Source organism: Schistocerca cancellata, chromosome 2 (assembly GCF_023864275.1).
Source record: "Schistocerca cancellata isolate TAMUIC-IGC-003103 chromosome 2, iqSchCanc2.1, whole genome shotgun sequence".
Taxonomy (NCBI): Eukaryota; Metazoa; Arthropoda; class Insecta; order Orthoptera; family Acrididae; genus Schistocerca; species Schistocerca cancellata.
In genome coordinates this window covers 423,165,092-423,192,277 of record NC_064627.1, presented here as the reverse complement: position 1 = coordinate 423,192,277, position 27,186 = coordinate 423,165,092, and the positions used below count along the sequence as shown (strand labels likewise).

The window sequence follows — 27,186 nt, the reverse complement described above, 5'->3', positions numbered from 1 at the left end:
GATTGAAGAAGCTGCAGTAAATTGGTTCAAAATGAATGCTGGGAGAATCTTTTTATTTTATAAGTCTGCTTCTGTTCACTTATCATTTATGATCCTAACAGCATCATCAAGAGTCATGTGCCCTGCATAGGGCTGGCATGCTAATTAGTTTTTTTTCCTGATTGTTAAACACCCTGTATTAACGATGTTGAGTCACAGTCAGGCACAACAAAAAGACTGCTAAACAAGACGCTTTCAAAGGCCTTATTCTGAATTAGACAGTACACACACACACACAGTTTGCACATATGTGACCACTGTCCCTGGCTGCCAGACTGTGAGCAACAGCACATGATGGGGGTGTGGGTAAGGAGGAGGCTGAGGTGGGTGAGGAAGGGAGGGATAGCAGAGTAGGGGTGAGGAAAGATAAAGTACTGCTTGTGGAAACATACAGTGATGAGATGGGGAGATTGTAGGGCAGGGAGGTGAGACATCCATCTGACCTGACTGCATCTAGCTGGCCAACCCTCACCCAACCTCATCCGTGTATGTTTCCACAAGCAACAGTCTACTGTCCCCCACATCTACCCGCTATCCTTCCCCCCTTCCCACCCTAGCCTTCTTCTCCTTACCCCCGCCACTCAGATCGCTTTTTCCCTTATACGCTGTTGCTCACAATCTGGCTTCAGCATCCAAAAGACACTGGTCACGTGTGTGTGTGTGTGTGTGTGTGTGTGTGTGTGTGTGTCGGGGAGGGGGAGGGGAAATCGGGGTCGGGTGCACACGTGTCTGTGTGTGTGGGTGTGTTTTGTCTCATTTAGAAGAAGGCCTTTTGACTACTGGTTGCATTGTTTAGTAGTCTTTTAGTTGTGCCTGTCTGTGAGTCAACATCTCCACCATATGGTGAGTAGCATTCTATCGTTTTCATAATAATATCGTTGTTCCATTCTGGATTTTCAGTGGTGTGATAAATTACATTTCAGTGCACAAATCTGAGAAAAATACCTTAAGATAGAGAATGATCAGAGTAACGTAAGGTACAAGAGTATAAATAGAAACTTCGTGTTATTGGTATTTACCTTACATAGAAGGCATTGGTTCAGAAGTTAATTTGGAATATGACAGAAGAGAAAACAGCTAAAAAAACATGAAACTGGGCTGTGAACATTCACTGGTAATTCTGGCAACTTGTATCATTAACACAAGTTTAGTTGATAAGGAAGTATCTAGTGATTCTTCATTGACAGCAGTGTATAGTCTCACAGCAGAATAGTAGTAGTTTTCTGTTTGTGAAAAGTTTCATAGATAAAGAGTACACTGGGGCACTGGGCACACTTCTCTGATGTTGCTGAAATTATATAAGGCAAACCAACAGCTAACATTGAACATTACATTTGAGGGTGGTAGTTCCAAAGAAGTATAATGCAGTGGTAATGATGAGCAACTGATAACAGTGATGGTGAAGAACAAGAGTGTACCCATTAACTGAACTGGGTGGTTCTGTTAGTTCTGTGGAAAAGGGAGAAGTGGGGGAAAAGCCATGATATCTTATGAAATAAAACTCAGAGCTATTGAAAAATTGTGTGTGTACTAATCTCCAAAAATACTAGTGTTACCCATTTTATAGCAGATTCACACTGCTTCAATGCACTTAACTGACAGAGTGTAGTTTGCATGGGATTTCTACATACTATTTTTCTGTCAGGTTGGTGACATTTGAGGTACATGTGAATACTTTCTATATTATCATTTAAGTAGTTTGTGACACTGACTGGTAACACTAAAAAAAATGCTTTAGGAACTGAAGGTGCAGTCCTACTGAAAGCTTTTAGAATCCGGAGCCATCTGGAGTTTGTAATAGCAAAGGATAGCTATAAATTGCAAAATAGTTTTGAAGTTACATAACAAATGATTGCTGATACCATTGCAAATAATCAATATCCATAACATTGTATTGTAGCTTTGTTCAAAGTGACACTGAACTGGGACATCTGTCGATGTGATGGGACAGGATGTGAGATTGGTTTTTCAGTATTACACTTTTTTGTGAGGGTTGGGGAACGAGAGGGACCTGCCCCTCTCAAAGCATACATTATTTGATGATGTCTTGAGTAATAGTTTATTAGGTAAGTTTGGTGAGGCTTCTTGTGGACAAATTAATGTTACTCCTGTGCTCCTATAGAAACTTACATCTAGACTTTTAGCAAATGTTCAAGCTTGTTGTATCAGTTTTGCCATAACAGTTGATAAGTTAGCATAAGAGAGATAGCAACAGAAAACAGAAGGGAGGTTAGCAGTTATACAGCATCATTCTTATAGAAGGAAGGAAGGAAGGATGGATGGATGGATGGATGGATTGATTTAAAATGCCACTAGTGATGAGGTCATTAGAGATGGTGTACGAATTTTTATTGTGGAAAGAAAATATTAGGAGTGACCCTTTCAAACGAACCAACCCAGCTTCACAAAGATTTTATTTTGGGGAATTCTGGAAAACTTAAATAAGGATGAGAGTCAAGTGTCCTAACTGCTGCAGTAACTTGGGCAGTCACTTTTTCTTGAAGAGTGGAAATCCAATGTATTAGTGTAATACTAAATAATTTAATTACTTCAAAAAGTCTATGCACATTGCTGGACGTTTTTAGTTGGTACAGAAAACAACAAGAAATATCAGAACTGATGATTTCCACTGATTAGGTCAGTATTTTCTGTTACTAAAGAAAATGATGCTGTGGCGTTGAATCTAATGAAGTAATGCTTGTGTGAAAAGGAAGGAAGGAAGGAAGGAAGGGTTCATATCCAATTGATGTAGATGTAACTGAAGAGGAAGCTCAAGCTCATCTTGGGATGGGAATCAGCCATATCCTGCTCAGTGAAAGCATCCTGAAACTTGCACTAAACGATGTACAAAAACCTCTGAAATCTAAATTATGTTGGCTACATGGAGAACTGAAGTGCCGAATATGATGCAGGTGTCTTACTACTTCAATATTTTCCCCAGTAAGACTGGTTTGTGTGCCTTTGTACATCTGCATTCCACACCATGCTATGAGGCATTAGTAATAAAGTTGTTCACAGGAATCTAAATAAAGTCCTTCATTTCACCAAGCAAATGACAATGTTGGTGTCCTCACTGTGATGTTCTTAGCAAGCTGAAAAACAACAGAGTGCAGTTGGGTGCTTAAATTACGGTGTGGATATTCTAGTCAGTGAAGAGGAAAATAAAGTCTTATTTCTTCACTCTAAGGATAGTCACAGGGAAGTGGTGTACAGAACAGTGCCCACTCCAAGTTGCACAAAAACTTAAAACAAACTGCACAAGACTGAGGCAAGAGAGTTCTTTTGTCCTAACAGTGGTCAATTACACCAGTCAAAATTCATACTGACGGTTAGGTCATTTCATTTTATTGTACATAACTCTCAAAAATCAAGAGAGCAGAATTAATGGTAAGTTTTCTGTGGATAAAGAGTTGGAATTACTTACGTGCCTCATTGGCAGAAGATAACTGAAGCAAAAAATTTGATACACTAATTGAAAACGTGTGATGTACTCAGTTCAATGCATGCATGCATGCATGATTACGTTGTGTGTGTGTGTGTGTGTGTGTGTGTGTGTGTGTGTGTGTGTGATGTGAATGTACAGTACAGAAACATGGGAAAAATATAGTAAATGAAATGCTCCATGTTGTTTGTTTGTTTTTTCTTTGATACACACTATGTGATCAAAATATCCGAACGCCCCCAAAAATGTACGCTTTTCATATTAGGTGCATTGTGCTGCCACCTACTGCCAGGTGCTCCATATCAGCGACCTCAGTAGTCATTACACATTGTGAGAGAGCATGATTGCGGCGCTCCGTGGATCTTACGGACTTCAAACATGGTCAGGTAATTGGGTGTCACTTGCGTCACACATCTGTACACGAGGTTTCCACACTCCTAGAAGTCCCTAGGTCCACTGTTTCCGATGTGATAGTGAAGTGGAAACATGAAGGGACACAAACAGCACAAAAGCTTACAGACTGACCTCATCTATTGACTGACAGAGACCACCAACAGTTGAAGAGGATCGTAATGTGTAATAGGCAGACATCTATCCAGACCATGAGACAGGAATTGCAAACTGCATCAGGATCAACTGCAAGTACTATGACAGTTTGGCAGGAGGTGAGAAAACTTGGATTTCATGGTGGAGCAACTGCCCATAAGCCACACATCACGCCGATAAATGCGAAACTACGTCTCACTTGGTGTAAGGAACGTAAACATTTGATGGTGGAAAAACGTCGTGTGGAGTAACGAATCATGGTACACAATGTGGTGTTCCGATGGCAGGGTGTGTGTATGGTGAATGCCCGGTGAACATCATCTGCCAGCATGTGTAGTGCCAACAGAAAAATTCGGAGGTGGTGGTGTTGTGGTGTGGTTGTGTTTTTCATGAAGGGGGCTTGCACCCCTTGTAGTAGTGTGTGGCACTATCACAGCACAGGCTTACATTGAAGTTTTAAGCACCTTCTTGCTTCCCACTGTTGAAGAACATTTCAGGGATGGCAATTGCACCTTTCAACACAATTGAGCACATGTTCATAATGTACGGCCTGTGGTGGAGTGGTTACACAACAACAACATCAGTGTAATGGACTGGCCTGCACATAGTCCTGGTCTGAATCCTACAGAACACCTTTGGGATGTTTTGGAATGCTGACTTCGTACCAGGCCTCACCGATCAACATCGATACTTTTCCTCAGTGCAGCAATCCATGAAGAATGGGCTGTCATTCCCCAAGAAACCTTCCAGCACTTGACTGAACATACGTCTGCGAGAGTGGAAGCTGTCATCAAGGCTGAAGGTGGGCCAACACCATACTGAATTCCAGCATTACCGATGGAGGGCACCATGAGCTTGTATGTCATTTTCAGCCAGGTGTCTAGATACTTTTGACCATATAGTGTATCTTCTCTTTGTTTATTTAACTTAGATGCACAGTATTTCTGAAAGAAAATAGTATTTTGCCAGCTACATCAACATAACCAATTATTTGTTTCCTAATTCCACAGTGGTAGTCATAGTAAATGTACATGTAGTAATAACCATGTATTGTAAGTGAATTTTTATACAGTATTGAATATGGAGATTTTTATACAGTATTGAGTATGGGGTAATATAATTGCCTAACAGGGGAGTAACTCAAGAAACTTGTAAAAATAATTCTTGAAAATACAAAATGGGAAAATTGGTATCAAAGAAGAATGGGATTCATGCAGGCATAGGGACGATTGTGCATAATGAAGAAAACTTCTGAAAATGTAGCAATCAACAATACAAAAATCTAAGCAACAATTAAAGTTTCAGTATTGCATGTTTTGGAATGTGAGAAGGGGAGTGAAATAAATAAATAAAATAAAGTCAATAGGTGTAATTTAAACTAGGTAAAGATGCTGAAATATTACTGTGGGATACACTGTCACACATGTACTGTGTGTAAATTGCCTATTACCATACTTGCTTTCATCTATTTTATAAATGATTTCTGTTCCTATATATTTTTCATTGCTACAGAAGAATGCTGAAGATTAGATGGGTAGATCACATAACTAATGAGGAAGTATTGAATAGGATTGGGGAGAAGAGAAGTTTGTGGCACAACTTGACCAGAAGAAGGGATCGGTTGGTAGGACATGTTCTGAGGCATCAAGGGATCACTAATTTAGTATTGGAGGGCAGTGTGGAGGGTAAAAATCATAGGGGGAGACCAAGAGATGAATACACTAAGCAGATTCAGAAGGATGTAGGTTGCAGTAGGTACTGGGAGATGAAGAAGCTTGCACAGGATAGAGTAGCATGGAGAGCTGCATCAAACCAGTCTCAGGACTGAAGACCACCACAACAACAACAACAACATATTTTTCATACATCTCTCTCGACCCTGGAATTTGAGACATGTGCCATTATTTCTTACTTATGTCTGTAAAAAGCATAAAACTGTTTCTTTGAAAGTAATGTTGCATACTATATCTGCATCTGTTATTCATAGCATGTCTTGCTCCTTCACTTGCTTTCAATATTAACTTTTGTAGAAACTCTGATAAGCAGAACAACTGAGTGCTATGTCCATAATATAGAATTCTTAGTTTCATTGGGGTATTGTTTTTGACAGTGCCAGCTAATGTGGTATTAACACAACATTGCTGGGAAATATAAGTGAACTAAGTTCTGTTTATGCATCCCAATATACTCAAGAAGAGAAATAGCTCTGAGTTTTAGAAAATATTCTACAAAAAATAATAATCAATAACTACAAATGATAGTCATGGAGAGAAAGCAGAGATTCTGAAGGTTATAGCTTGTCTGAAGGTTTACTGAAATTATCTTGCATTTTTATTTTATAAAACTTTCATACCAGCTCACAAATAAAAATTGTGTAAAATCATACAGTGGCAGAAGAGAAGACATTGAGCAGCGAGAAAGAAGCATACATATCAGATGCAAATGGTACAGGGTAGTTTCATCCCTGAAATTTAGAGAAACAGTTGGAGTGTGGAAGAGTATTGTATATGTTGTTACTAATGAAATACAGTGGTTGGACAAAAATGTGTAAATACCTTGCAAAGTTCATACTTGAAATTAAATGCAGATATTAGCCAAGCCTGCAGGTTGTGCTTTTGTACTTGACCATAAACGATATCTGTCCAATGCCCTCATATTGCAGGTGTCAGTCATGTTAAGAAACAGTGCTTTGTGTAGAAGTGAGTGCCTTATGCAGGAGCTATGTAGATTTGAACATGTGCAAATTGTTGGTGATCGTATGGTGGGCGATTCAGTAATCAAGGTAGCCAAAGTGTTTGATGTTTCTAGAAGCACCATATCAAAGACTTGTACCACATACTTGGAAAGCAGAAAAACATAATCCACCTGTAACACCTATTTTCAACCTATTTTGTATGCGTATCGATATTTCTATGTCAAATTGTAGGGTTGCTTATGTAGAATGTTGTATCTGTTGTGGAAATTTTTGGTACATATACATATTTCAGTTATGTGAACTTTTGAACAATGTTATTTAAACTATGCTTCTGAATTTAAATAACTATTGGAATGATTGTTATATAATGTATTTAAATGACTTGGTCCATAGTTAGGGAACATAGGGTTGAATGTAAAAGATATGGGGAAGCCCCACAGCCACAGAAACAGCCTGGCAGAGTGGAAAACATGTGATTGGCACACAAGTGGTAACTCATTCTTTGTGACGGGTAAGGAGTCAGGGCTCGAGCAGTGCTGTGGTTAACATCTCGGTAGCAGTAGCAGATCTTAGTGGCTCATATGCTTGGAGTTGTTGGCCAGAAGAGCTAGAGAGCAGTATTTATGGGCCTCAGATGCTGCATTTGGTGATATTATTATCATGGCATGGTTCTTGGCCCTGTAAAAATATAATTACAATGCCAAAATGATCTGTGACAGGGCAAGGCCAATAGTCCTGCCATGACTGCATCGCCGCCATACTAACAGCCACTGTAAATTATGCCACCAGTTCCACCAGCCTTCCACTAAATTCTTTATATTTGGCACTCTGTGAATGGACCAGGTATTTGTGAAATTTGGTTGATTTTAATAATAATTGTGGTGTTACTAAAAACTCTATCTTACACCCATGATTATCCCAAATCACAAACCTGGACAGAAATCCTATCCTAGTGAATTTAATTCCAAGTGTCCTAATTTACTATGGGAAGACTTATTTGGCAGCTGTAAAAATAGTTATGATTGCTTTCTAATGTGTGGAGCTATAATGCTTAAGGTTCAGTTTTATAATTTGAGAAATACTCCACTTCCAATAGAATTTTAAATCAATGTGCAGTTATTTTCTTAAACAATCTGCCTTACTTGAAAAGCTGCCTGAAAATAGTAAATTTAATCTGTGATGAAGAAGATTATTATTTATTGCATTAATCCACTTTGATCAGAATTACAAAGTTTTATCAGTATCCATTTCATGAGAAAGTGTTTGAACTTTAGTTTAATGTTGTGTTGGCATTTACACAGCCAACTATATTTTGACTTGGTTAAAAGACTGCTTAACAAAGCACAATTGTTATTTAAAGAGTTAGAGTTTATTGTGCTTTACATAGTGAATAATGAAACAAAGCAAAGGCTCCTTCAGAGCCAGTGTAGTTAGAGTTGAATTTTGTTCAGTTGCTTCAAACCAAGTTTAAGAAAGACATATTTACTGTGTTAGCTATTCTAATGCAAGTTGATTAACGCACAGGCATAAAGACCCTGTACTAAGCAATGAAGTTATAAGAGTATGATCATCAACAGATCCCCTGATTTAAACCAGAATCATTTCATGCTCTTCCCTGTTTAGTATTACCACTAGTCTCATGTGTGTTGATGATTGGTTCCATAAACTGCTGCATTTAGTTCATTTAAGGTACATATTGTTGAGAGGGATGTGTTACTATTTGCTATCTCATTGGCAATTTGTTTGTCTGATTTTCAAACTAATAGTACATTTATCTGCAAGGTTAGGTTATTGTGTTGTACTGTGCATGGGTGTGTGTTTAGAGTTCGTGTGTGTCAAGGAAGGTTAGGTTAGCCTTAGCCCTGCCTTCTGCTTTATTATATTGCTTGACACAAGACTGCCTAATTAGGCTGGTGACCAATTTCAATATGTAATGTTACAAAGTGCTTTTGTGCTGGGAGAAAATCTGTTCCTGACTCACCTGTTTACTGTTAGTTATACTCTACTGGAGTGTTTTGGAAATGAATCCCAGTTGGATTGTTCTGTTTCCATGAGGTTATCTCACTGTCACATCTCAAAAATTCCTTGCAGAGGTATAATGTTAGCATTGATTGTCATGTAAGGTGGTCAATGTTACCATTACACACCAAGTCACGTTTGGATGAAAATATGTGATGGGTGTTTGTGACAGACTGTCACCGAAGAGGATTGTGACGAAAAGTAAGAGGACAACAGCTGCAAAAGTCACTGCTGAACTGAATGTCACACTCATGAAGGCTGTTAGCACCAAATCAAAATGAAGGGTGCTCCCCAAGCAGGGAATTTCAGGATGACCTGGATCTCCAAAACCACACATTAGTGATGCAAATACCCCTAACAAGAAAACTTGGTGGAAAACCCATAAAACCTGGCCTGAGGAGCTGTGGAAGAAAATAATTTTGTGGGATGAGGCTTGACGAACATTGTTTCCAACTCCTGGCTAAGTTTATATCTCAAGAGTGAAACCTGGCAGGAGTTCAGTGTTGATTTGGGCAGCCATACCATTGTATTCCATGGGTCCCAAGGTACTCTGCAAGTCTACATTACTGCTAAGGCTTATGTGACCACTTCGGTTGGTCATATCCATCCAATAGTACAATGTTTGTCCCCAAATGGTGTTGCTGTGTTCCAAGGGACTAGGGCACCTGCTCACACATCTTGCATTAACCAGGACTGGTTTTGTGAGCATGAGGATAAATTGCCATATCTCTCATCACCAGATCTCAATACTATTGAGTCTTTGTGGTCTACTTTGGAGAGAAGGTGGTTTAGTTGCTATGCCCTTCATCATCATTATCTGAACTTGCCACTATTTTTCAGGAAGAATGGTGTCAAATTCCCTTGAAAACCATACAGGACCTGTATGTACCCATTCAGAGATGATTGGAAGCTGTTTTAAATGCCAGTGGTTTTTTTACAATGTGTTAGGCTTGGTAATGTGTTGTGTTTTTGGTGTTTCCATATTTTTGTCCATCCTCTGTGAATCTTTTAAGGGCAAGCATATTGTCTTTGAGTGACACAGCAACTATTATTGAATAGAAGTAGTTACTTAATTCAGTTACAGCTACAAAACATTCTGGCTATTTATTACAGAGCTGATGAGTTACTCATAACTATATGAATCATTTTGCAACTTTGACTGAAATAAATAATCAGGTTTAAAAGTCAGTTGTGTTCTCAACACATTTAGGGCCTTGTCATTTTGCTGACATTAACTACTCCCAGCCCTCTCTCTGGGTGCCCCTGACCCCTGCACCTTTCTTACAGTTCTTTGCTCTTCTTCAGTTCCTATCCTTTTGTAAGTCCCCCTAATTTTTTTGAGTAATTATAAAAACAACAATACTTTATTTGATAGTGACCACTGAGTATCTTGCTATCCTCAAGGAATAAATTAATTTGATTTCTTTTGTACTTATCTGGAGTCCCTTTACCAGATACTTGGGCTCCTTCATCTTCCTTGCATTCTTTCTGTCTCCCTCTCTCTTGTCTCCTCTTTGCCTTACTCTCTTTCTTGTTCTGAGGTACATTCGCTTTCACTTATTGGTGGGATCTGTCCTTGGATTTCTTTCCACCTTCCCAGCCATCCATCCTCTATGGACCTCTGCAACCTTCTATCAAGTTGCTCCCCACCTCTCCTTCATCTATCCTGTTTCTGTGACATACAGCTACCAACTGCAATCAGATTTTCCCCAACAAAATACCACAAGTTTATCTCAATCTGTGTACCACAAACTATCTTGCTTTGATTAAAGGATGGGCGTTAAAGATTAGCTTTTTTAATTTTTGTGGGCTGATTTTCCACTCAACAGTTTACCATAATTGGGCAATGCCTGTCTTTTGCAGTTGTTTATTTACTGTGTGAGAATTGGACTATTCAAATAAATAAAGTGTAACTGTTTTCTAAAAATTATGTTGAATAAGTATGTACTAATGATAAGACATAAAGTGGAAGGCTAAATGGATTATGGTTTTAAAAAAGTAATAGAGTAACATAAAATGCAACAAATGCTTGGAAATAGTGCAACATCTGGAAGACTAATGACATGTACTTAATTTATTTTAAGGATTACATTTCTTGTGATACATGACATCTTCTGGTTTGCATTTGCCCTATGAAAGATTTTATAGAAAAAATGGTTATGAAACTAAGGCAATGGTATTTGTTAATAATGTAGGGATAACAGGATGACTGGGACTATATGAACAAAATGATAATGTTATGGATACTGTTCATGTTGGTATAAACATAGCTGTTTTTGAGAAATAATGTACTTGTAGACCCTAATTATGTAAAAATGGTGAGAACTACAGTAGAAGGTTATAAAAACAATGACCTGTTCCTGAATACAAACAAAATAAAATTTTACTATCTTAAACATTATGTTGTTGAATAGGAAACAACCAATTTTTCTAAAAGTTGTACATATATTAGAGCCAATCAAAAAGTTTCCATACAAAGACTGTACAGTCCAGAATAAGTATGCCAGTCAGGTAGAATTTCCCAGAGCATTAAGGCAATGCACAAGGTTGAAAATAACCATTTGGTAAAACACTGTGTTTTGCTACACGAAGAGAAGTACGTAACTACCTGCAGCACATCCTCATCAAACAAGAGCTGTCGACCCTTCAAGGTGTTTTTAAGAGAGTGAAGGTGTGGTAATCACATGGGGAGAGGTTGGGGCTATGGCACACCATTCCTCAATTGTGGTTTACAATGGACATGTTGCCCCCATAATTCTCATTCTCCGGTGGACATTTACAAGTGTTTGTCCTACAGCTGCCAAGAAAAGAATAACAGCTCATTGGTTGTGTTTGTACACTTTGGTAATATTTTCACCATAGTTCACATTTACCATATGCATATTGGAAAGACACAAATAACAAATTAATCCCTTGACAAAATGTCAGTGCTTGCATATCCAAATTGAACTCACACTATGTTGCATATACACTGCAGCAACGCACTCAAATGGAAAGATTTTGATCACCTCATATACATGTCACCAGATTAACACTTAAATCTCAGTTAACTAATGTGCAGGTCATTCAGCTATCGTTCTCACACTGTGGTAACATTCTTCATATGTAGAGAATTCACATAATAGAATACAAATATACAGATCTAGTAAGCTAAGTTTTAAGTATGATAAGCTGAAATATTGTTACAGAGGACAAACACAACAATATGACAAAATATTTGAAGCATATTGTAATTAGCTTACTAAAGAGCTGAAAGAGAATTGCACAGATATTTTCAAGAGACAGATGTTAGTGCTGTGAAAACTCACTACTTTGCTGGAAACATAGGAGGCTGTTGAGGAGAAAAAGTGAAAACTACAAACAATTTGCATTCCTTATAACTAAACACAAAATCAACATTGTAGTAAAGAGAAGGAATCTGCTCTAGAAGCCAAATCAAATAAATACACAACATAATTCAGCCCTGTAACTACACACACACACACACACACACACACACACACACACACACACACACACACACACACACACAGAGAGAGAGAGAGAGAGAGAGAGCACTGTCCACTACAAGTAACCACCTACCAAATTACATGTCTACAGACTCAGTGGTTATAGGCATGGTATTTGTAAACTAATGATTTACGTTTCACTTCAACTGTGAGGTTTAAGGTGCTACTTATCATGAAGATGGCAGTGCAAATTTTCTGTAGTGTGTTATCGTGACAAAATTCTCTTGACTTATGTCTCCATTTAAGAGTCCAAATATTTGCTTTGAAATATTAACTAATGTTGACATCTGAACCAGACATATCAGACTATTCCCTAGAACTGACTCATGTTATTATCCTTAAATTGTGCTTGTAAAAATACAGGTACCCACTAAGACAATTAAACAACTCAGGTAACATACTTTATTTGTAGCCCCTAGTAGATTTGCTACATGTTGTAACTGTCTCTTATCTATTACCGTGGCCCACTGAAAGGTATATAGGTTACCATTTGTGGTAGTAAAGTGATCCACGTGTCACCTAGAAAAAGTCATTCATTACATGGGCAAATACAGTTTTCAGTTATCAGAGCAGCTGCTTAAGGTAGTTCTCAAAGACATCAGGCAAAGGGAGGGGCAAGTCCTGCCCACAGATTTAACCTAAAAGAGTCATGAGAGACATATCTGTGAAAGTGGCTGCACTTGACGATGAAGTTTGCCATGAACTGGAGTATGCTCATTGTAGCTCTCTCTCTCAGAACAATATATCTGGGAGATCATGAATATTGCAATGCAAAAACTCAATATTAGGTGCTCTGAGCTAAATAAAGTGTCAATTGAGGCAGTACAGTGTTTAAGGCAAGGAATTCACATACATGGGGAGTAGGGTTCAAATCTGTCAGATGTAGGTCCCTCATGGTTTTCCTATACCAATTAATGTAAATGCTGGATAGGTTCTAAGATAAGAACACATCTGGTTTTCTTTACCATCACTGTACAATCTGAATTTGCATTCTGGTTCTAATCACCTAATTGTTGATGGACTGCCAGACATATAAAATGTACAATTGCTTCAAACATGGATAGCTACAGTCAACAAAATAGAGATCTGAAATTAGAAAATAAATCCTGGCTACAGAATATGCTCTTGTGGTAAAAAAAGGTATCCAGAGTTACTCTCAGAAAGTCAGTGCAGTTTACTGCGCAATTGTTGAATGTTAAACTCAGGCAAGTATAACAGCCAATTGTCTGTCATGTTTGGACTGTTTAAAAAATAATACAGCTTACTTTGTGCTGTGATTTATTAATTCAAATGAGACATGGTTCCATGACTTTGTGTCAGAAACTAAACGGTAGTCAAAGCAGTGGGTCTAAGCATTCCATCGAAAATGGTGAAGTCGAGGCCATTGCGGAAAATATTTTCATGGATGAAGACACTGGCTATAATATTTCAAGCTGTGTACTATTGTATAAACTGCAGAAGAATGCGGACAATGAGATGGGTAGACCGAATAACTAAAGAAAGAAAGGAAGGAATATTAGAGTTTACTGTTCATGGACAATGAGGTCATTAGTTACAGAGAACACAAGAGCCTATTGGGAATGGTAAATAAGTGTGTCCTTTCAAAGAATCCATCCCCTAATATGTCTTGTAACTAATAAATAGGCAAGAAAAATGTTATCCTTTGAAAGGCTCGCATAGGTGGTACAGTGGAACGAGAAATTTAGGGATTTAATGTACAGATTGTTGGAACCTTTAGTGTATTCACCATATTTGGTGTCGTCTGAATTCCACAAAGCACCTATAGCAGTAAAACTCTTAGATTTAAGAGAAAAGGGCATGGTACCAATAGCAATAGATCGGTGTTTTGCTTCTTTTTGTGGTCTTCAGTTTGAAAGCTGGTTTTTTCTTGTAGATCTTTAAAGTTAGCCTATCCCGTGCAAGTCTGTTCAGCTCCTTCCAAACGTGCATCCACTTGGAACCTTGATCTCAGTCCACAATTTTTACGTCCCTCCCCCGCCATCACTTCCCTCCAGTATCAAACTAACTATTCCTTGACGCCTCAAGATGTGCCGCCATTAGTTTCTTTCCTCCGTGATTCCATGAATTACTCGCACCTGTTATTAGTTACTCGATTACCCATCTAATCTTCAACGTTCTTCTGTAGTACCACATCTAAAATACTTCGTTGTCTTCGTGTCTGTATTGTTCTATCGTCCACGTTTCTTCATCATTAAATAAGGAACGTGCTGTACTCTGCTAAATGATGTAATTCTTGGACAGTTCTCATTCTCTCTCTTCACTCTCATTTTATTTCAAAATGATCTGATGTTACGTAATATTTACCACACTGTAGCTGTATCTCATACCCCATTTAGCTTAGTGTCCACCAATATTCTTTTCCCTATAATGTGAAACACTGTCGCGTTAGTCCCTTTTACTAGTATGTGTCTGTAATAACACGTTTCCCGACATCGTCTTTACTTTTCGACATCTTCAGATATTTTTCTGCCCAAACAACAAAACTCGTTTACTAGCGTCAGTGTCTCGTTTCCTAATTTAATTCCTTCAGCATCACCTGTGTTATCTGTCTTGACAAAGGTACCTTTGCTTTACTTTCATTTATCTTCATCTTGTAACTTATTTTTAAAATACTGCCCATTTCGTTTATATGATCTTACAGATCCTTTGCTGTCTGCCAAAATTACAGTGTCATCGGCAAGCTTTCAACCTTTCATTTCTCATACTGAATTTTAGGACTTATTCTCTTCCGAGATTTCTCATTAGTTTCCTTTACTACCTACTCTAAATGCAGACTGAATAACACCCGGGTAGACTGTCACTCTTACAACTGCAGTCTGATTTCTGTACTAGCTGCCGACAAAATTGCATTCCTTGTGTTTTTGTGTATCTTCCAGGATCGCACTTTTGCCATAAAATTTACCGAGAAAAAAAGTTGGACGCAGTGATTTGACTTAAAAGGGAACAACGTTGAAAGACAAGTTTATTTTTACAGAAAATATTTCATTACTAGACCGAGAGAGATTCACATCACCCCATAAGTGAAAGCCAAGAAGGCCAAGGCCGATTCGTTCCACATTTCTCTCCAGTTGAAGCTGTGGTCCACCTGTTACCACAGGCGTCTACGAGATGATACACTGTAGTCTCATCTTGGACGACAGGTCATTGGTCAACATCAACCTTTAATATGCGTTCTATGCAATGGTAGTGAATCTATACATCAGATCGGAGGAGCTGGACTAAAGTCTTCATTGGGCCTCCCAGTTGTAGGCTCACCGTGCTATCCTTAAATTAATTAAAGGCATTGCCAAGATACTAGATTCAACAAGTCTATGGCTGATTTCATGTCCCATTCAAATGGGCTAGCCATCCTTCTCCAATGGCCCCTACATCGATTTGAAGTTAAAACCCTTACCTACCTCCATTTTTGTGTCGAGCTCAGGGACTGACAAATTTTTTTACGTCAGGATATTTATTCTTCTAGAAAACGCAACACTACATCCGCTGTAGATAAACACCTGTTCAAAGGAAATCTGTAGGAAGGAGGTATCACAGAGTATCAGTATATAAATCATAAGAGACGAAATTATGGGGCACATGGGAGGGAACTGACAGAGGCCGAGAGAGCAGCGTGCTGACCGCATGCCTTTCCATATCCGCATCCTGTAGGCTGGAGATGACACGGCGGTCGGTCGGTACCATTGGGCCTTGAAGGCCTGTTTGAAAGGAGTTCGTTTTATTTAAGGTATCACCGAAAGTGATTTAGGAATGCAATGAAGAATTTTAATGGGCGTGCAGGATTTGAACCTTGCTGCACCCATATAATAGCGCTTAGTATTGCCCGCAATCAGCAGGAAGAAAATGAGATTTCATTCCGTGAGTTCTTTATCAGGCAATCGAGAGAGTTGACAAGCAAGCAATGTTCATATCGTTTTCACCCTACAACCTTATGCTACTTCCCTACATATTTTCCCTGGCGTATAAACAATTTATGGCGACGGTGGGCAACCTTCTGCATATCATTGATAAAGAACTTCTGCTCCAGCTGTCTTAATTATCGTCTCACTTGCTCCTCATAGTCTGCAAACCGCTGTGACGATAGCCCAACATTAGTTGTGGAAGAGCCATATAAGGACTGTGCGGTGGATACTCAAAAATCAAATTTGTCAAGAGTTATCCAATTTTCGTTGAAGTGGGTGGAGCATCTTTGTTGTTCAGTAAATCCAGGTTGCAATTCAGTTTACTACATCGTGTGTTTAGAATTCCTCCTCACAGTTTTTTCAACGTTCGGTGTATATGTTTGTCGTGGCTTGCGTCGTGAACTGACCATTATAAGATTTTTGCTAACCCAAAACACTGACTGTAGCGTTCTTAGAATGAATATCAGGTGACTGGTGGGAGAATCTCTCTCTCTCATCATCAGGAATATAGTGATGAACAAGCGACCAACTTCGATTAAGTACGGGAACAAGAGCATGACAACTGAAACATTTTGTGATTCTTATGGTTGACAGGAAAAAAAATTGTGTAACCAAGAAGCACAGAAATTTCGATAATCCGAACTAGGTTTGTCGTGAAAAAACAATTAATGAAACATAAAAAGCGGTTCGATGATTTAATGTTTGTGAATCCTTGATATTCTTTAAGTGTCCCGTCCACTTTTTGCACATTTTATCGGTTACTACATACTAAGATCACAATATAGTAGTGATGATGAATATGCTGAAGTTTAAGACATGAGTCAGGAAGAATCAGTATGCATAGAAGTGGGATACGAAAGTGCTAAGGAGTGACGAGATAAGCTTGAAGTTCTCTCACAGAAGTTGGAAAGAAAAACATAGGTACAAAGATGATGTCTGCGAAGATACCACGGGTAACAGAAGAAATACTTCAGTTGATCGATGAAATGAAGTAAAAAAGTGTTCTGGGAAACTCATGAATATAGAAATACAAGTCGCCGAGGAATGAAATAAATAGGAAGTGCAGGGAAGCTAAGACGAAATGGCTGCAATAAAAATGAGAAGAAATATAAAAAGAAATTACTGTCGGAACAACAGACTCAGCATACAGGAAAACGAAACAGTCTTCGGCGATATTAAAAGCAAGGGTGGTAACATTCAGAGTGCAACGGGAATTCTACAGTTAAATTCAGAGGAGAGAGCGGATGGGTCGAGAAAATACTTTGAAACCCTCTACGAGAGGAACGTTTGTCTGATGTGATAAAAGAAGAAACAGGAGTCGATTTAGAAGAGATAGGGGATCCAGTATTGAAAAGAACTTTGGAGGACTTAAGATCAAGTAAGGCAGAAGGAATAGATAATATTCCATCAGAATTTCTAAAATCACTGGCGAAGTGGTAACAAAACGGCTATTCAACGTTGGTATATGAGTCTGGCGACTTTCGGAAAAATATCATCCTTACAATTCCTAAGACTGCAAGAGCTGACAATCAGCTTAACACCTCATGCGTCAAAGTTGCTGACAAGAATAATATATATGAATGGAAAAGAAAATTGATGATGTTCTAAATGACGATCAGTTTGGCTTCAGAAAAGGAGAGGATTCTGACGTTGCGGTTGATAAGGGAAGTAACACTAAAAAAAAAATCTAAAAAAACAATCAAGACATGTTCATAGGATTTGTCGGCCAGGAAAAAGCGATCGACAAAGTAAAATGGTGCAAGAAGTTCGAAATTCGAGTGCATGACCAAGAACGAAGTGTTCCGATTAAAAAGGGTGTAAGAGAGGGGCGTAGTCTTTCGCCCCTATTGTTCAGTCTGTACATCGAAGAAGCAATGACGGAAGTAAAAGAAAGGTTCAGGAGTGGAATTAAAATTCATGGTGAAAGTACCTGTGACATTGCTATCCTGAGTGAAAGTGAAGAAGAATTACATGATCTGCTAAATGGAACGATGAACACTCTAATGAGTACAGAATATGGACTGAGAGTAAATCAAAGAAATACAAAAGTAATGAGAAGTAGCAGAAATGAGAACAGCGAGAAACTTAACATCAGGATTGATGGTCACGAAATAGATGAAGTTAAGGAATTCTACTACCTAGGCAGTAAAATAACCAAAAGCAGACCAGCAATAGGAAAAAGGGCATTTCTGGCCCAGAGAAATCTGCTAGTATCAAATATAGGCCTTAATTTGAGAAAGAAATTTTTGAGAATGTACGTCTGGAGTACAGCATTGTATGGTAGTGAAACCTCAACTGTGAGAAAACCGGAACAAAAGAGTATCGAAACATTTGAGATGTGGCGGTACAGACGAATGTTGAAAATTGGGTGTACTGATAAGGTCAAGAATAAGGAGGTTCTGAACAGAATCGGAGAGGGAAGGAATATGCGCAAAACACAGATAAAGAGAAGGGACACGATGACAGGACATGTATTACGACATGAGGGAATCACTTCCATGGTACTAGAGGGAGCTGTAGAGGACAAAAACTGTAGAGGAAGACAGATATTGCAATACATCCAGCAAGTAATTGAGGTTGCAAATGCTACTCTGATATGAAGAGGTTGGCACAGGAGAGGAATTCGTGGCGGGCTGCATCAAACAAGTCAGAAGACTGATGACAAAAAGAAAAAAACTACAGACTCTTCTGGTACTCTTTTCCTGGTCGTATCCACTGTTTTCTTCGCCATGCGGATCACCTTACGAGTCCCGAAACAGACGGAACCATTGCATAAAGTGGCGGCGGCGTCTTGAAGCAACTTTTCAACAAGTTCCTTCGTTCAATGATGGTGTGTAAGAGACATGTTAAAACGCTGCTCGCAAGGCGATGCTGCCATCTGAGAAGGCCTCATCAGTGAAATTCGTCGGGAAAGCTTGCATTCTGATTATTTTCTCACAGAACTGTCACTCTTAATATTCTGTCTACAAATTTTCCTTGGTTTCTGTTCTCCTCACAGAATATGAATCATTGTTTCCGTAGTTCACAGACTTCGCGTAACTAACTGTGTCTTCGTATGTGTTTCTCAGGCAGTCGTAAACTACTTTCCTTATGGCAGTCGTAGTAGATGGACCTGTTCGTATGTGGTGAACCCAAATTCCGCCGACAAAATATCGGGAGTTATTCAGGAATATTTTCTTAGCATTTTGGTATAATTTGTGAATTAATCACTTTGTTGCCCCAGTTACCTTTGTTTCTGTGAAAATATATTAAAAAGCCTGCAATATAAGAGTACACTCACCAGAATGATGAAACAAAGGCTGAGTAATGCAACAGTCCTCAGACAAATGGGAAGTATTGTGTATTGCTGCCGTCGCTGTGAGATAAGCTCAGCATAGAGTCCTTTTGCCGCTCTTCCATTGCATTCAGTGAATTCGTATTAACCAAATATTTGTCAATAAACGTATTCACATTGCTTTGTGTCAGTGGTGATGTGCAACTATTACTGCCAGTAAAACAAACGCGAGACAGAACCGATCAGCGTAAAATGTAAGTTGGAGGGCAAAGAATAAAGTGGGCAATGCTGTTGTCAAAGCAAGTACCGTGAGGGAATGGAACAAGTTTCTTTCCAAAGAAGACAGCGCATACTGCCGACATCTGTACAGTTTGGCTGACATTTTTCGTGCAGTACAGATAACAAAGATAAATAACAGTAAGAAATCAAACTGCAGTTACTCCGCAACGAGACACTAAATTCCCCTGATGTAAACCTGCAGATTCCATTCTCATTCTCGAATGTGGGTAGGAGCTGATGTTTCAAACAGGAGGCACGCGCGGTGGGTCGCGGAGAACAGGCGGGCGGTACTCACAGCCAGCCTCGTCGGAGCGGTCGTTGGCGCCGCAGTTGGGTTCGCGGTTGCAGCGCAGGCGGCTGGCGATGCAGAAGTTGGAGGCGGCGCACGAGAACTGGTCGCAGGCGCCGCTGTCCAGCACCTCCGTCCACACCGCCCGGAAGCCCTCGGCGCCCACAGCCTTGTCGGCGGAGATGAAGCTGCAACAAGGCCACACCTCCCCGTCACTACCAACCAAGTGCAACTGATCAGTAATCCTTTCAAACACACAGCTGTTGATACTGTTCGTGAAGCTTGCAAAAATATGAAGAAATCGTCAGGAGTTGGTGAAATTCAGTCAATACATAGCTACGGTGGCCACCGGCCATAACTTCGGAAGCATAAAATTTATGAAATTGATAATACGAGAACAGAGTAATTAACTCAGATGAATATTTAACGCTAATGAAGATACAATCATTGTGATGTCCTTAGGTTGGTTAGGTTTAATTCTTTCTAAGTTCTAGGGGACTGATGACCACAGAAGTTAAGTCCCATAGTGCTCAGAGCCATTTGAACCATTTGATACAATAATTGTCGATACAGAAAACTGCGCCCAGTCACCTTTGAAATATTTGTTTATACCCTTAAATTACTTTTTGTGCTTTCTCTGTCTCATCTTCCGGTGAGGCAAACAGAAGTTGCATCTTTATTTTCGTAGCGTCATGCTGGGCACTGGCTTGCGGCAACATGGGCACCATTGTACTTCCGAGGAGAAGACGGCAAGTGACGTAATTCCATTGCCCAAAACTTTGCTCAGTGGAAGAGGGGTCCAAATAAGCGAACCCGTGTCTCGACTTACCCACAGAAGCTCGAGTGTTTCTGAGAATACGACGGTCCAAGTTTTCTAGGTAATTTATGTTCTTTTTAGCCAGAAAACAATCCAACCGCAACAGCAGCACAGTGGCTACCGCCACGGCTTCACTTTGGCGCCCGTGTTCGAGACCCAATTATTATTTTTGTTTTTGTTTTTCATTTACCTACCTATGTCCGTAGAAGATTACTGCACGAATGGTTTCCAGTGTGCATTGAAATAACGTTGTCCTTATTCGTCTACCAGTTGTATGTCTGGTTAATGAAAGTTTTTTTTTTTTAAAAAAAAGAGAAAAGAAAAAAGCAATCAATGAGTGGAAAATAATTTGAAATCGTTTTCGGTGCAATATCTGTAGTGCATAGTGATCCATAATCAACTACGAGCGTTAGTTTTCGGAAAGATATCCGTTATGAAATATAAAATTATGAGAATTTAAAAAGATTGTAACCACACATATATTATATAATAAATGTATGACACTTATTGTGAGACCCAGTTGTAATTTTATAGTTTAAATAACGCTCTTGTGTCTCGTAACGTAATATGAAACATTCGTGTAGTAATCTTCTAAGGCCATGAGTAGATAAATGAAAAATAAAATAAAATAAACGAGAACAAGTTTCAGGTTTCGAACACCGAACGCAAAAGTCAAAGGCCGCGACGCTAGCCACTATGTCACCACATGGGCTGAGCTTGTCAGTCCTAAAATGCATCTAAACTACGTGGAAAACTTTAACGGTCTTTTTCTCAGAAGCGGTGAAGTATCTACGGATAAGCCAAGACACGTGTACGCTTAATGTGGTTCCTCTTCCACTGAAAAAAGTGTCTGGGAAATCAGGGTGTGATACTTGCCGTGTTCTCCTCGTTAGTATGCCGCTGGAAGATTCCATTCTAGTCGTCTTTTGGCCACAGGTTAATTAGTTTGATTAAAGATGTAAATACTGATAAAAAATTTGCAAATTTGTTGTAAGGTATTATGGAACCAGACTGCTGAGGTCATCGGTCACTAAGCCTACACACTACTTAACCTAACTTATGCTATGGACAACACACACACACACACACACACACACACACACACACACACACACACACACACACACGCCCGAGGGAGGACTCGAACCTCCGACGTGGGGAGCCGCACGGACCGTGACAAGGCGCCTCAGATCGCGCAAATACTGATTACCACTATAAATCTGTCAGCATCCTGCATATGGTGTACATTAGTTGTATAGCACATGCTCGATGCTGGTGGATTTCTGGTGACAGTGGTTAAGCAGAAGGTAAACAAAAAGAACAATTGAAAAGTGTATAGGTCCGGTTACCCTACTGACGTCTACATCCGAGTTCGCCGACATCACAGCATTACTCGTATCTAAAGCAACAAGAAATGATAGTATCGGCATAAAACAATCATAAAACGTGGTCTACACAGTAAAAATACGATTTCTGTTCCAAAATTGAAGGGAAATTAATCATGAAAATGTGAGGCCGACCACATAGTGAAATTCGCCGACACGGAAGTTCTTGCTGCAGAGAAGAGCTATTGCTGCCGTTTGTTCAGGGAAAGTACAGAAATACACAAACATGACTATAGCTCCAACAGGAAAGAAGAAAGCCTCAAGGTGAATGGATCCTGGATTCCCGTGTTGCAGAGAACGATCGTTGCAGGTAACAGGGGGAGAACCGCACCGGTAATGGCCACGGAAAAGCTCTTTGACGTTGGCGCGCCAGGTACATATAATCTGTGGCCTCGAGCTCGATCCGAGTCCACAATCAATAATGGAGGGTGAAGCTTTGACAATGCCAGCCACGTGTGCTGGTGAAACGTCAGAAAAATTATCAAACAAACGTTGGCCGAAGAACCCGAGACAGAAGCCAAGTGGCAATTTGCTAATAACTGTCTGATGGTGAAATTTATGAAAACGACTTACTGGAGGCCAATTATTCTCGTGTACTTATCTGGTGTAGGTACTATTGGATACAATGCATTCATTTGCCTATTTTGCTGCGTGACATCAGTGAGCCTGTAACAATTAACTCAGTATTTTTTAATCATAAAAGCTTATTAAATTGTTACCTGCCTGCTAACTGTGATAAAACCACTTTCGCCTGAAAATAACTTTGCCCCACTGAAGTTCGCCGGTAACTCTGCAAAGCTCCTTTGACATAGCTCGCTCTCCCGCTTTTGTAATCTCTCGTAAGCCGCTTGCCATCCCTGGGGGTTATAATTCCTTGAGTTATGTGGAAATGCTTTTCCACGCTCTCTTCATCACTGAGGAGCTCCCGCAGTTTACGTCTCACTCAGAAGTAACAATCAAACTTATTTGTGGATTAAGCGATCGTTGAGAATAGTACTTCTGTATTGCTAAACAAAAAAATTAGTCTTAATGCAGTCATGGCACAGTCATTTTTGGAGTAGACTGATATCACTTAAAGATGAAACCTTTTTCAATTTCAGTGTTAATCTCACAGACGTACATTCTGATTACTGCTTTCTGCAAATAATAACCAGTTACAGATCACTACAGTCCATTTTACTTCTCACTTTTGGATTTGAAGATGGCAAGTATTTATCGGAACTGGTAATTATATTATGAAGTTTTGCGATCAATACGGAGAAAAAGGTTTACAATGTCTTCTTACTACCGTATTGTCACTTCTGTCTACCGTGACACACAACCCCGCTTTTAAATAAGGCAATATAAATTTCAGTCATGATATCACTAGGTAAGAAGATGAAAAATAAAATATTGCTACAAAATGAGTAGCTACAAATGTGGGAATTGGTGATATTTTTCTTCGTTGCAATTTGTTTCTTTCGTGTAAGTATTAAGAGTGGATGTTTCCTACTGAGAAACATGTTTCAACACAATTAAATAGGTAAAGTTGTGTTTTTAGGTTAGTCTGGTTTATTTAATATGTTCTTAATAATCGTGCCCGCAACGTAAATTGTAATTTATGTGATTAGGAGAAAATACCTAAGACTGAAGATTTACTTTACATACTGAATCCTTCGAAGTATCGCCAAACCGTTTTGCGTTAAACGTATTTTTTGTTGAAGCACGTCCTGTATTAAAACAATCTTACCTCTTGCTGTTAGCAGATGAACCACACAAACGGTTACTTAAGTGACATTGGAAAACCACAAGAAAACCAAAATGTGGATGCAGAACGCTTAAATCTTATCAAATATTGTTAGAAGTACTTAGTACCATTTCAAAATAACAACTCTGTTGGTAAAAAAAGTAACGCATATTGTGTGACACCTGTACTTATAATCGTAGGAAATTATAATTGTCGAAAAGCTTGTTTAGATTTATTCGAAATTTCTGGAAATAAAATAGTTACGTGATTCTCCATATACATTTTGACACCTGCTAAGGAATAGTGGTCCAGCAGATAGGATTTTAATTTGTTTTAAAATTATTTTTTATCTGTTGAACTTTCCAGACTGCCGTGTAAATAGTAAGAAAATACGTACTCTCACCGTTCTGCATAGTGGATGTCGTGTACCCAATGCAATAAATACGTTCTTTCTCAATGAACAGTTGTCCTTCAAGATCAGGTTCTAAGAGATAAACGAGAGTAAATTGGCAATTTAAGTTCACTTTACAACTTTAATAAGGAGTTTTTAGTGAGGTAATCTTGTCTGACTGTCCGTTTAACTGAAAGGGAGTTAAAGCCAGCGCGAAAACACACCCAGAGCAACATTTGTGTTGGCCACAGAGCAATTTGGTTACGGAACCAGAGTTGGATTTGGAGGCGCTGGCCCTAAATGATCTCTGGACTGCCTTGTTCCGATTTTGCTTTTTTCGTGAAATCACTTTCGATGCGAATTGTGAAGAGGTTTCCAAACAAGGCTACGATAGATTTTCGTTCCAGTTCTTGTCGAATGTTTTGCGCTTTTGAGGTGATACATACTAATTTCCTAAAGAGTCACAGTATGCATATAGGCCTATCGTAGTTTCTCCGTCTTAAGATAGAGAAACGTGACCAACGGCCGCGGTGGACAAAGGCGACAGTATCCGATACTTTTGCGAATCTTCGAACCATCAGCATGTGGACTAGTAAAAAGCAGTACCACTGCTGGCTGGACAGGGGTCTCCGCTAAGTCATGTTACGACCGGGCGCGATCCAACTGTTGGGATAGTTGGGTTAGGGGGGGGAGGGGGGGGAGGGGATCGACGTTCATGTTTTATCTCAGTTTCCAAATTTATCATCTAGCTTCCTTCCGGAGAATAAAGTGGCAAATAAACTATGAACTTTGAAACTAGTAAGAGATTCTAGAAATTAAAAGCTATATTAACGCAGGATTCTTCTTAGCTGTTTGCGTGATGACTGCCTCCACGGATGAGCTTGCGATCTGACCAACTGGAGAAAACATTTCAGCAAAGAAAAGGCACAAATTCACATACTGACCGTATCTGCTGTCAACAAAATCCCGACTCGGTTCGCGAGTCCGCAGGTTGAACCGGAAAACTACATGAAGTTGAGTAAAGCAATTCAGGAAAAAAAAAAACTCGCCACTGAAAAGTAACTGACTTCCCGAATGTAGGCGAAAAGGAATAAGCTATTCTTAACTTACATGTTCACACTGCCATAGTCAGCGACCTGTGTTGACAGTTGTGGTGCTAATCCAATACTGAAAATGACGAGTGTACACTTCGATTGTCATGGCGTAAATTATGACGCTGTCAAAGTTGTGAGTTTTATTACCAGTACTTTAATTGCATAGCACATGTACTTCTTGCTCAAATTTTCGGACGAATGATTTTCAGATACCGCATTTCTTTAAATCGCAATGTGTTTAACTTTTTTTGTGGTGTTCGAAGATTGTTTTCCTTGTCCAAAAGCGTGTAGTACGAATTATTTTTGGTGTACATTGAAGAATGTCTTTTAAAAGTGTGTGTTCAAAGAACTGGGTGTACTACTAACTGCGCTTGTCAGTGGGGATATACTTACTACTGTCATACGGATCGCACACTGTATCTAGTGAAATCTAGCCTAATCTTGATGTGTGTGTTTCTCGGAAAGTATAATGTATCACGTCGTGCGTCTCAAAAGAAACGTCTGGAATAATTCTCGTCCGTCACCATAAGAGATAAAGCAATCCTCATGGTTGGTTTAGGGCACTATAATGCTTTAGGCATAGTCCTATTGGAAGTTATATGCCCTTACCTTACTCCGATCTTTGAAATGACTTACCTAGTCTCTTATAAGCGGACCTGCTATCAATGTGGACCCCAAACCTTGATGCCACATAGCATTTTTTTACATGTAAAAATCGTTGCCAAAGATAAAAAAGCTGTAAGTGACGGAAAAAAATTAGTGTCGACTAGTATTGAACTACGAACCTATGGACAAGCAAGAAACTTTGCGACGCTTGCCACAGTAAAGTGCTGCCACATACAGTCAGTCGTTGGGCTTTAGCCCGTATGATTTTTATCTGATCCGGACCTGCGCTGTCGTCAGTTCGCCAACGCAGTCGAGCTGTTGGATGCTATCCAGAACTGGGAGCCACTTCACTAAAAGTAGTTTCAAGTGGCCTCAGAAAACTCCCTTATAGTTTAAGAAGTCAGTCCTGGTCGCGCCCATCAACACGTCCTCTGCGTTGTGGTAGAGTCGCTTTCCAGTATCTGGTGGCAGGAAGTGCTTTCTCCCATCTGGGAAATGGAAATGATAGGTAGCAATTTTTGTGGTAGGAAGTAGGTTGTGGTTGGGGATTACTGTGCAAGCTTAAGGGCTGTTGAGCTATACATGAAGGCAAGTTATTTTCCAGCACCTTTAAGTCCTGTCAGGACGAAACACCTTGCAGAATAATGCTGCTAATAGGAACAGGAAAGAGCCAATTGGAATGCCTGCATTTGGCTCCTGAAGCTGATCAGTAGAAAGGCTGATATGTCTAAAATTTTGTGGATCAGTTTGCAGTCGGTGACACTCCACTCGGATGTAGAAGATACGTAATGAGCTCTGTGGGGTGGAGGTGATGTGTTCAAAATGTTGACTACATGAAGTCTGAAATGTAAGATACTCAGTGATCAGTAGAGTTGAACTGTCAGCAGGGTCAGTGTAGGACCCAAGTGAAAAAGAGGCCTATTGGGGCAACAAGGTGAGGGGGGTGCCAGAATCGCCCAAGTGCAAAATTTGTATATAGGGTGTGTCATAATTAGTGACAAATACTGACATGGGTGAAAGTATACAACAGAAACAAAAACGTATCAGTAACCATGGATCTGCAAACGAACTGTCTGAGATAATTGCGAATGCGTGGCTGCAAACCGCAGCTCATTTCAGAGTCAAAATATTGTCCTAATTAGTATTTGAAACGTA

At 39.5% G+C, this 27,186-nt stretch overlaps 1 protein-coding gene across 1 annotated transcript in view; it reads right to left on the bottom strand.

Annotated features, from left to right (window-relative positions):
* Positions 1-27,186, bottom strand: part of LOC126161882 (cubilin) — a 1,256,608-nt gene that overhangs the window by 30,584 nt on the left and 1,198,838 nt on the right. Inside the window, exon 14 of the mRNA XM_049918020.1 lies at positions 20,019-20,200. Coding sequence (XP_049773977.1) covers positions 20,019-20,200 — 182 coding nt within the window. The remainder of the gene's footprint in view (positions 1-20,018; positions 20,201-27,186) is intronic.